Here is a 12,362-nt window from a genome sequence, read left to right as displayed (position 1 = left end):
TTTATTATTTTGCACCCTTTAGGCCATCTATTTCAACCATAAGAATCTTTTCTGTACCTACATGTCAAAGCAGTGAGCAGCAGAAAGTAGCCAACGGTCAGAAATCAGAACTGCTCCACACTTATGCTCCTTCCTCCGTAGCCAAAGGCTGACTTGCCATGGCCATTCTCCCCTTACAGAACCACTGCCACCAACTATCTTGTTAAATGGTAGTACAGGTGCAAAGCCACAATCTAAAATAAAAGGATAGATATAGAGAAATAAAGTGAGAAAAGAGCTTGTTAAAAAAAAATGTATGTATATATATATATATATATATATATATATAAAATGGAAAGAGTGCCGCACACACAGGGGCTTGATACAAAAAAAAGTGTTTTTATTGAAAAAATTCCAACGTTTCGAGCACAACCAGTGCTCTTCCTCAGGGATGAACCAACAGACCATATCCCAACACCCACAGTAAATACCCCCACCACATAAAATGGCGTCAAGAAAATGGCCACAGTAACCATGGCAACCAATGTACACAAGCCCCACACCCACCAGAGAAGGATAAATTCAACATATACTGGCAAATGGAATGGGAGTGCGGTTCTAGAAAACAAGGTTAAGTTTAAAAGCATGTAGCTAGTAAGCAAATGGATACATGTTGCAAAAGATATAGGTTGCAAAAAAAGCTATACAGAGTATGTTCCCAGTCATAGACGTCAAGCATTTCACTATCACTTGAGTGATAATGCCTTAGTTGCTGGAGCAAAAGATTATAGAGGATAATTATTTGTTGGAGATGACAGGCATTGGGTATTAAACTCAGGACCCATGTCCGGACGGACCAGAGAAGCTAGGAGTATAAAGGAACGCACAACGAGAGGAGCCACCACCTGTCAACTGTACCCAGCGATCGCTGAACTTCAGTGATGTGGTGGGGGTATTTACTGTGGGTGTTGGGATATGGTCTGTTGGTTTGTCCCTGAGGAAGAGCACTGGTTGTGTTCGAAATGTTGGAGTTTTTTCAATAAAAACAATTATTCTTTTGTATCAAGCCCTTGTGTGTGCGGCACTCTATCATATTTTTGTTTTTGACCTGTATCAAGGGCATTTGGACTAGTATCTCTCTGTGTTATATCTATGTAATGTATGTTATATATATGTAATGTATGTATGTTATATATATATATATATATATGTATGTATATATATATATTTATTTTTTTTTTCTTTTAATAGTGGACTTGTTTGGGCTCTGGTGCACAGGGCTTTCTAATCATAATGACTTATGTAAGATCACAATGCCAGGACTGTTTGTGGTTGGATTTCCATGGACTATAACAGGAAGCACCACAGTCCATGGACTATAAATTGACCACAAACATGCTCCAGCAGTGGTGAAACTACAGGGGGCCTTGGACCATAGAAGGCCCAATCAGGTCCTAATTATTGAGCAATTTCAATATATCTTGCTAGAATAGATCAACTTAAGGTTTTGGGACACTAAAATTATTTTGCTGTGGGGCCCAGAAATATCTTATAACACCACTATACTCCAGTATGTTTTGCAGGCTATTTGTGGCCTTTTCATTGTAGTTAACTCATGGGAACTCCCAGGAATAAAAAAAACCCAGGGCTGGACTGGGCCACCAGCACTCCTGATCATACCGAATATAACTATAATATACACACTGGGGGGTGGTGTTTGCAGCAGGTGCCATAGAGTGACAGCCCCAGTAGGCCCTGCAAACCCCAGTCCAACAATAAAAAAACTATGCACCTCAACTTTGCTCTGCAAACTGCTGTCAGAGCTGGGGATTATACTTAGCTATTGCATCATAGTAGAAACCAGCTGGTTAAGGGGTGCAGCTAATGGAGCTGAGAAATACAGCCAGGGTCAGACTGGGGGGTGCAGGGCCCACTGGGGCTACTGCCCCAGGGGCCCGCACCCCCCCAAGGTGCCCTGCCAGCCACGCCACCCTAACCCCACACAGGAGCCCCCACCGCCTGCCCGACATCCTCCCCTGAACGCGTGCAAGTAAAATGCATCAGGGGAGGACAACGGCGGGGATCGCGTCTGGGCCTCATCCCACCAGGTTTTTTCCCGGTACCCCGGTGGCCCAGTCCAACCCTGAACAGCTGAAATAATCTGTATTTGTCCTGACTGCATTATGTATAGACTGCAAGTGGAAAATAAAAGTAAAGGACCAAGGCCAAACCCGTGATACATCACTAATTAATTCTGGGAATTCTGAAATGCCTGCCTCTAAGAGGCAAAGGTACTCACCACAGTTCTGCTCATCAGACCCATTATTGCAGTCTTGGATTCCATCACACTCAGGATTGGGTTTACTAATGCAGACCCTGTTGGAGCATTTATAGGTGGAGGCAGAACATGGCACTATAAAAACACAATCAGTTTAATAAATGTTAGCTTTAAATAAAATCAGTATGAGGACTATTTATCAAATTTTTAAAGTGGACATGTCACCCAGACATGCATAATGCATAATAAAAGTACTTTTCAAATTAAACAAGAAACCCAAATTAATTTCTATATTAACACATCCAAACCCATTATAAAGGCATTTAAAAATCCCAGCTGTCAATCATATATGCCTTAGGCATAGAGGGCAGAGGGCAGACAAGTACTTTAACTTTCAATTCAGCTCGAACTATGCCATACTCTGCCTGCCCTACCCTGCCTGTGTGTGCCATACTCTGCCTTCCCTATGTATGTATGGAACACACAGGCAGCATACAGTGACACAATGCTGGCACTGCTCCTACAGTCTGCACAATAACTATATATTAAAAAACTTTTTAATTGCAGTACCACCTCAGTATATGTTCTTTTTGTAGTGTGCAGGGATTATTTGTGGGTTTCTACTGCTCCTACAGTCTGTCTGAAATGTGAACAGGGGAACAATGTGGGTGATTACAGCCTGAGCCTGAGGTGTGAACACTGCAGGGGGTGAACAATGCAGAGATTAAAAGGTGTGAAATAAATTAATTTAAAGTTAAATTAAAGTTCTTAAACCATTTCTATATATTTATTTACTGTTATATTATATATTATACCATACCTGAACCAGGGACCTAAGTAGCCCCCAAAGCTTACATTTTTTAATATACTTAGTTAGCCAATAAAATGTATCACCTACTAAATATTTTTTGGTTTTGTTTTATGGCTAACACACTACAACACTCTGCTACTATGTAATATTTTCATCAGCCTTGTATATCTGCGAGAGTGTACTAGGAGATGATTTCACTTTACCTGGTCTTTGTGTGGATCTGGCAGGCTCTGTAATTCGTAATGCTGTTGGGCTGGTCTTGGCAGTAGTTGTTCTTTTGCTAGTATATTTTGTGGTGGACCTGGGTGTGCTCCTTGTGCTTTTTGTTTGAGACATAGTAGGCCTTGTTAAAGTTGTTGTTCTTCGGCCATTGGAGGTTGCTGGCTGAAAAGTAGATGGTCTTGTTGTAGAAATAGGTAGGGGGGATGATCTAGGAAGATTCATTCCACTGTCTGTTGTCCTCAAGACAGGAGCTACTGTGTCCAAAATCCAGTCCTTAAGTTTAGTGACTCGACTGTAAACTCCAGGTTTTTTTGCCTGAGCACATCCAATACCCCAGCTTACAATACCAGCCAAAAAGAATATTCCTGGACTTTCCTCACATGCCAAAGGACCCCCAGAGTCACCCTTTAAAAAGAAAAACATGAAAATTATTAAGAGGGGACCAAACTAATTGAAAATGACATAAAATTACCCATATATACAGTATTCTTTTAACTTCTTTTGATGGGACTCCAGTGCTTCTGCAGCTACAATACCAATTGTGGTTTCAACCTCAGATCTTCTAGTTGTATTTGAGTGTCTCTCACCTGACAAGAATCCACTTTTCCATCCAGAAATCCTGCACAAATCATCCTCTCAGTGATGGAAAAGTTGTAAAGGACACTGCATATTTTCTGGTCAATTATTCCCACCGAGGCCTTTTGTAGGACCTCAGGTTTAGACACTGATCAAGAAAACAAAATATGATTTTCAGTTTCACAAAATGTATTATGTGACTAATATAAGGGTGTATAAATACAGACAGAATGTGTAGTATTTTAACACATGACACACCATTTGCAATAGAAGTCTGATAACTTAATTACAACAAACGTTAAGATCAATCTGTGAGTGCACTGAGTTTCATCAGCCAAATTGCTTGGGATTCCCACACACTCACTAAGGAGCATAAAGCTTTGTACAAAAGCAGTTGATTTGTTGTATAAAAAATGATGTGTATGTCCAGCAAAAAATGAAGCTCTTGTTAATTACTTGGTCTGTGTCATTTAATAACGAGATTCAAAAGCTAGGACCAAGAAATGCTGCAACATCCCATTTCTTACTCAGGGTTAGAAGCATCACTGTTTATTTTTAATAAATAATGCTTTGCAGACATCCATTACATATGATATATAGTTTTCAGAAAACTTTGGGTATTGGAGGCACTTATTGAGGCACAGGCCAGAAAATATTTGTTGGAAGCAGCTTATCTATCAAGCTTCAGTGACAATCGCACATTCATTGCTAATCTCACATTCTACTGTATTATTGTTAAGAATGGAATGCTAGATGAAATTGATACATATTTACTGTCCATGTACCTTTTACATATGGTAGCACTAGCAACTGTTCCAAGTTTTGTAACTTTTTGACTATATAACATAGATATTTTGAACTCCAGTAAAAGATATGACAAGTATTAAGGTAAATTTTAGTAGCAGTTTCTCTCAAAATTATGCTTAGTACATTGTTTTAATAACAGCCTCCTGAAATGCATTCCATTTAGCCCGTTGTGCCCAAATGGAATTGAATTAGTTCAAACGACTTTAAAGCATTTTTGGACACATGCAGAATCATAAAACTATGTGATTTCTGTGTTGGTTATTCAGTGTCCACAATCACCAATGGTTTTGGTTTTTTAACAAAGCACTTTTGTACACATGCAGAATCATAAAACTATGTGATTTCTGTGTTGGTTATTCAGTGACCACAATGAACAATGATTTTGTTTTTTTAACAAAGCACTTTTGGACACATGCAGAATTATGATTCTGCATGTGTCCAAAAGTGCTTTGTTAAAAAAACAAAATCATTGTTCATTGTGGTCACTGAATAACCAACACAGAAATAGAAAGAAAACTATGTGATTTAATTGTTTTGGTCATTCAGTGACAAAAATGACAAATGATTTTTATTTTTTAGACTTGTGCAGATAACGGTTTTCCAGCTCATTCCACATACATGGTATTCCTACCATTGCCTTCTTTTATGTTTCCCCATCCAGATATCATGCACTTCCAACCAGCTGGAAACTTCTGCAGGGCAGAGGGAAGGCAAACAGGCTGAACATACTTATTGAAAGTTAATGAGCTAGCCAGTTCCAGCACAGCCACATCGAAGTCCAAAGTCAATGGATTAAAGTGAGGATGCTGGATTACCCTCTTCAAGCTGATCTTTATAGCTATGGTGTCGGCGCCACTTAGTGCTGTGGATCCCATATGAGCTGTGACTTGGTCTACTTTTGTTCTGCAGATACACAATTGTAAATAATTCATAAATCACTTATGTTTACAATAGCTAAAAGTTTTATAACATAAAAGCCAGCCACTTCATATCCTGTCCGGACTAGGAAGATTTTAAGAAACTGTTTAGTGTAAAAATGAAACTGGGTAAATAGACAGGCAGCGTAAAACTGAACAGCTGTCTTCCATGTGGCTCCCCTTTAAAATGCTGACTAACTAAGAGGTTAATGGGACATAAAGGAGGAAGTTGTTTTCTGGCTATTATGTTAGAGATCCATTCACTCCAGCTTTTATAGATGCCATTTTTGCCTTACTATATTGAATTAGTTTTTTATTTTGCACAGCCTATCTAACCAGTTTTATTTTTACACCAAATTGTTCCGTTAAAATACAAAGGATGAGATGGGAAATGATAATATATTTATTATAATAATTATAATAATCTAATTCATATAATTATATATGAACAATATAGGTTTCTCTGAAAGCATAAAGGTCTAAATCTGGCACCAAAGGGACCAATTTGCTGACAGAATTACTTAATTTTTTTATCCAATTTTTATGACATTTTGTACAAGTGATTTGGTTTATCAAATTATGCTGGGATCTACTCACAGATGACTGGCTAAAACAGAAAGCCATTTTGGTGGACGTCCTCCCAATAAACAAGAATATGGGGTAATTTTCCTAGAACATAGCAAGGCAACCCCACTCTTTCTTAAGGCAGTCATATTGAACCGTGGACAGTTTGGCTATCCACATGTGTAATGTAACAGTATAATATTTAAGTATGGGGAACACATATATTTCATATTTCCCAAGATCAGTTTGTGTGTGGACAGCTTCAATTTTAGGTCTTTAGCATAACATCTGTGGCATAAGCCCACTAACATTATCGACACTCAGTTAATCATAGAATCGAAAAGTTACTCACTGGTTAAAGCAGTGAGCAGCAGACACCAGCCACCGGTCCCCAATTATTGTGGCCCCACAGAAATGCCGTGAGCCCTCTTTTAGGCTTGCTTGCCATGGAATCTCTCCTCTGACAGCATCTAGTCCCCCCACTATTTTGTTGGGTTTAGTAAGACCAGGACGACTGCCACATTCTGCAAAAAGAAAATCCTACATATGAGAGGATGAAGGGTTAACACCATATATAATGCAATAATGATAGTTTCTTTGATAATGTTTCTTTACATAATTTATAGATTACCTTCAACAACTGATTAAATCATTTTTTCATATTTAGGTTTATAAACCTATATGGCTGCTACAGACACGGCTACTTCTTCAAAACCTTTACAATTTTAAGCTTAAAAGCAATAAACTCTGCCAAACTCTACCCTACCATTACTGTCTCACTTTGGAAAGTTTTTAAAAAACTTCATTAAATTGCTCTACACAATTATATAAATAAGCAGCTGAGTAGCCATGGGGGCAACCATTCAAGCTGGAAAAAACATGAAAAGGCACAAGTTACATAGCAGATAACAGATAAGACACCATTGTATTCTCATTTTGAATGGCTGCCCACATGGCTACACAGCAGGTATTATTGTAAACTTTAATAGTGTTTCTGAAACAAACACACAAATACAGGGCAACAGTGCAGGGCAACAGTACATTATAGTTTAATGTATGATGATATATTTTCATTTTTTAGTGTTACTGTTCCTTTAAGTAATCCACAGGCATGGATTCAAACAATGAGAGGGATAAGAAGTCAAATTAAAATAAAATTGGGATTGTTTCTGACACCCATCCCATAATCAAGGGAGCCCCTAAACCTTGGCCTTCACAGGGTAGTTCATTTAGCTGTAAATTGGCAAAAGACCCTTTTATTAGTTTATTGTAGGACCCAGCCCAATCTGCCTATAGGTGTAAAAGCCCCAGGTAAAGGTCCCCATACATGGGCCGACTATAGCTGCCGATAACGGTCCCTTGGACCGATTTGGCAGCTAATCGGCCCATGTATGGGGAGAGCAGAGCAGCCTGGCCGACCAATATCTGGCCTGAAATTGGCCAGATCTCGATCGGCCAGGTTAGAAAATCTGGTCGGATCGGGGACCGCATCGGCTCGTTGATGCGGTTCCCTGATCCGACTGCCCCATTGCCACCCACATAATCCGATCGTTTGGCCCCAGGGCCAAACGATCGGATTATTTTTTTTTTTTACCTAAATGCTCCCCGATATAGCCCACCCGTAGGTGGGGATATCGGGGGAAGATCCGCTCGCTTGGCGACATCGCCAAGCGAGCGGATCTGCTCGTGTATGGCCACCTTAAGGATGGGAGCATGTATTTAGCTAGTTTAGGGGGATGGAGTCATATGTAAGGGCAAGAAGGTTGTCATATATCAGTATATGGGAAAGCTTTCATACTTTATTAAACTCTACCCCATTTTCACCTTGTGGTCAATTGTAGATATAGCAGAATACATTTAGATTTTATTTTACAATAAATGCCAATAAATGCCTTTATTTTAAGTAAGTTCTTGAAAAAGAAAAAAAAAAATTATTATAAATTACACCATCTTTTACACTGCGAAGTCCCTAAGAATTAGAGGTTATTTGCTTAGCTACAAGGCTCAGCAAATACCATTTAAAGGGTGGTATGGTCTGATTAAGAGCACATACCCCTGTGTAGTTTCTTTTTGTATATTATAAAGCTTCTGTAGAGAATGCCATAGTCTAAACCCGCAAAAAAATAAAACAAAACAAAAAAAAACCGATATAACACAGAGAAGCTGCTAAAGCTCAGCTGTAAGTGGCAACCACAATACAGCAGCTATGGTTGCAGAACTTTAGCACACATTTTACTTCAGTCTGCTTAACAGACCCCTATACTGTAACAACACAAAAAATATTTCTGGTGCTATGTAAAACACCATGCAGTTTTAACATTATAAATAAGAAGAAGCACATGTATGAATATAAACAATATATTTACAGTTTTATTAACAAAGTGGTGATAGGCAACCAAGGATTGGGTGGTGCAACATGTAAAGTGTTTTCATATAGATACAATACAAGACTAAATTAAAATGAAGGTTACTTATTTTACATTTAGGAAAATATAAATTCTGCCAAAAGTTGATGTAGAATAAACTGTTTATTTATAAGACCTGCATTGTTGTCCTGAATTAGCGGCCTGCATCACACTGCACAAATAACCCACTTTAGACTTCTCATAACCCATTGAAGTCATTGGGACCAATTCAAATGGCAAAGAATTGTTTATTAACACATGGTTTTATACATGTGATCCTATATTTAAAACATTAATATACATTGTATAAATATTGGTGTGGTTGCATCAATAAGGCTTGCCAACAGTGTTGTATAAAAACTTTAATCAGACAAGTACATGTAAGAGACAAATTATTGGAGGATAAATTCCAGTTTTAATAAGTGAAGGCTGCATATAAAATATTAGCAGGTCTTTTAGAATAACAATAAATCTGTAAATAATTGGTTGCTATGGGTCTTAAATATTGTTACAGTCACCATTGTTTGGTCACCATATATAAAAAAAAACTTATTACAAGATTAAATTATGACATTTACAAAGAAAGGTTAATTAAATTACTGTAATTCTCCCAATAAAATAGGTACCTTAAAGTGGGTATGATCCCTAGGTACAAATAGATGCAATACAAAATGGTTGCATTTTGAGAACATTTATTGGGGCTAGAGGAAGTTTAAACGAAAATATATTGTGTACAAGTGGAGACAAGTGATTAATTGTTGGGGGTTAAAAGTCCTTATAATGTATTTCCAAAAAAAGGGGCTTATTAATTATCATTAATACAGTATAATTATAAAGCTGCCCATCCTGGCAACCTAAGCACAGGTCAAATCTTGAAGCATTTAAGGCTGTATTACTCCATTATGTAATATTGCCTGGTAATACTGAGTTTTATTTGCTGTCAGAGAATGTTTGGTGGTGATTGTTTTGATAAAGGATTTTTTTGATAAAGTATTCTTTCACAGCGTAAAGAAGGGTTCTCTTAAATTAAACTGTTATTGAGCTGTTTGAGACTACCGTTCAGTGTATGAAATTGCCCTCTGTCTCTTAATAGCTCGATTGCTATGAATTTAAAATGGGTAACATTCACCTCGTATTCCTGGATTAACAGATTGCCAAGCACTGTTTAGAAGTCACTTTACAAAGAATTACGTTAGTGCTGCCAAGTACAAGACAACTACAGGATTTTCAGCATTTAGAGAAGGGATAGTCAACCTTTTGCACATTAGCCATTGGTTAACTATAACTCACAGCAAGTGTAGCCAGCTATCCCTCATCTAGACCATCGGTCTTCATTTCCTTCTGGCCACTATACCTTGAGGCTTGATAGTGCTGAAAGGCTTTTGTGTAGGTTTAGAAGGTAAAGTGCTGCTCGCTGGTTTGGCTCTGGTAGTTGAATGCTTGGTAAATGGTCGGGCAGTGGTGGTTTTTGCATTAGTTGTTTTTCGTCCACCAGTAGTGGTAGTGGTGGTAGTAGTAAAGCTTGTTTGTGGATCTGCAGCAACAGATGAAGAAATTATATCCAGAATCCAGTTTCTGATCTTGCTTACTCTCACATAAACACCAGGCCTCCTGGCCTCTGCGCAGCCTACACCCCAGCTCACTATTCCTGCCAAGAAAAACTTTCCAGATGGCTCCTCACACACCAATGGACCACCAGAATCACCCTGTAAGAAAAAGCAAATGATTTATCTAAGTCTTCAAATGCATCCATTTTAATATGTAAAGCCCTGAATATTTATATTTGCAATAGCAAATTAACAAAGTTAAAAGTAAAGTTTAGTTCATAGAAAACATGCTAATATATACAGGAAAATAGACACACAATGGCAACAAACATACACATTAAATGGGTTGTTCACCGTTGAGTTACATTTTAGTATTATATAGAGAGTGATAGTCTGAGACAATTTGCAATTGGTCTTCATTTTTTTGTTACTGGTAGTTTTTTAATTATTTTACTTTTTGTTCTACAGCTCTCCAGTAAAATTTCAGCAGTTATCTGGTTGCTATGGTCCAATTTCCCTTATAAACCAGGGAGTGGTTTGAGAGAATGACTGATATGTGAATAGGAGAGGGGCTCAATAAGTAATAAAAAGTAACAATAACATTATAGCCTCACAGAGTGATCGTTTTTTGGCTGCTGGGGTCTGTGATCCCCATTTAAAAACTGGAAAGAGACAGGAGAAGAAGAACTATAAAAGATAAAAAATGAATACCATTTGAAATGTTGCTTAGAATTGGCCATTCTATAACATACTAATAGTTAACCTAAAGGTGAACTACCCCTTTAATTTTCATGGTGGAATTTTTTTGCAGTTAGCTACCGCAAAGAATGTTCTGTAGAAATACTGTATTCTGACAGACTGAGTTTTCCATGGGCATCAAATTCTGCAATCATGAGATAGCTGTTCAGCTGTCTTTGGCGCACCTTCTGTGTTTGCTAAATTCACAGCCCAGTGCACAGCAGGGTCACTGATACAGGACAGTCCCTGCTTGTCTTTCAGTTCTAGTCACACCTATTCTTGCATGCTCTGGCATATTGTACACACTGCCTTTTACACCACACTTTTTAAGCCGCAATAATAATTTAAATAATTACTCAAAGACACAAGTTTTTTGCTATTTATCAAGTGTAAAAACAATGAAAAAGACTAATACAAAACTATGCCATATTAAAGCTGGCGAGGTCATATAATAGTCAATGGGAGCTGTGTTAGGCAAATTGTAACAATGTTTATTTTATTTGTGGTTCTAGAAGTTATTGTGACTTTTTAATTTGTAATTGCGCAAAAATTATTCGTTTGTAATTATTATTACAAATTATTATTAAATTATAAAATTATCAAATATTAAATCATTATTGTTATTATAATTTGTTGTCATTATTTTATAAATTTTATTATTTATAATTATTATTATTAATTATTTTTATATTTTTAATTCTAATTTTTATTGTTTAATAATTATTTTTATTTGCTATTATTTCGTTTGTAATTATTATTACAAATTATTATTACATTATTAAAATGACTAAATCTTAAATTATTTTTACAAATAATTATTACAGTTTCTAAAAATTATTTGTTTCTAATTGTGCAAAAAAAATTGTGAAAATTAGGATTTTGAGGTTTTCGCATGCTTATTCATATTTGTTCAGTGTTTTATTCATTTGTGCTTTTTATATTCAGATTTTATTTATTCCACTTTTTGTGGATTTTTCTCGGGGTAGAAAAATCCACAAAAAGTACACAAATTCAAATTTTGATAAAATTGAATTTTGAGAAAAACTGGGTTCCAACTCAAAATGAGAATATATTCAATTTGGAGTTATTAATTCCAGGACCAGCACTCCCTTTGTGATGACGTGTTTTCAGTTTTTCACACATTATACAGAAGTCCAATGTTTTGGTCCTATTAAAGTTCTGATTGAGGACCAAAACGTTGAACTTCTGTATAATGTGTGAAAAATAAAAACACTTCCCTAGGTTTTAGGATTGATAATTCAGAATTGAATTTATGTATAAATATATATATAATCCCAAAGGAGGAGCACTGACACAAAAATTATATCATCTGCCTGGGTGCTAGTAACAAATAATGTAATAGTCCCAAAAAAAATTATTTTTTAAATTTAATTTACAAACCCAAATATTGTAAATTACATTTTTAAAAAAATAATTTTGCGTGCATAAGACCTGTTGTGTACCCCTAAGTGGTGCAGGGGACATGGCTGGCAAGGGCACGGTGGGGGTACCCCCCAG

At 36.9% G+C, this 12,362-nt stretch overlaps 1 protein-coding gene across 2 annotated transcripts in view; it reads right to left on the bottom strand.

Annotated features, from left to right (window-relative positions):
* tmprss9 (transmembrane serine protease 9) overlaps positions 1-12,362 on the bottom strand; it is a 44,509-nt gene that overhangs the window by 8,646 nt on the left and 23,501 nt on the right. For both annotated transcript variants that reach the window (XM_002940038.5, XM_012955168.3), the window contains exons 11-17: positions 9,914-10,265; positions 6,507-6,678; positions 5,305-5,576; positions 3,878-4,014; positions 3,272-3,695; positions 2,279-2,392; positions 62-233 (exon numbers count right to left, since the gene is read on the bottom strand). In XM_002940038.5, the coding sequence (XP_002940084.3) occupies positions 62-233; positions 2,279-2,392; positions 3,272-3,695; positions 3,878-4,014; positions 5,305-5,576; positions 6,507-6,678; positions 9,914-10,265 (1,643 nt within the window). The remainder of the gene's footprint in view (positions 1-61; positions 234-2,278; positions 2,393-3,271; positions 3,696-3,877; positions 4,015-5,304; positions 5,577-6,506; positions 6,679-9,913; positions 10,266-12,362) is intronic.

The sequence above is a fragment of the Xenopus tropicalis genome, chromosome 1 (genome assembly GCF_000004195.4).
Source record: "Xenopus tropicalis strain Nigerian chromosome 1, UCB_Xtro_10.0, whole genome shotgun sequence".
Classification (NCBI taxonomy): Eukaryota; Metazoa; Chordata; class Amphibia; order Anura; family Pipidae; genus Xenopus; species Xenopus tropicalis.
This window is presented reverse-complemented; position numbering and strand designations above follow the sequence as displayed.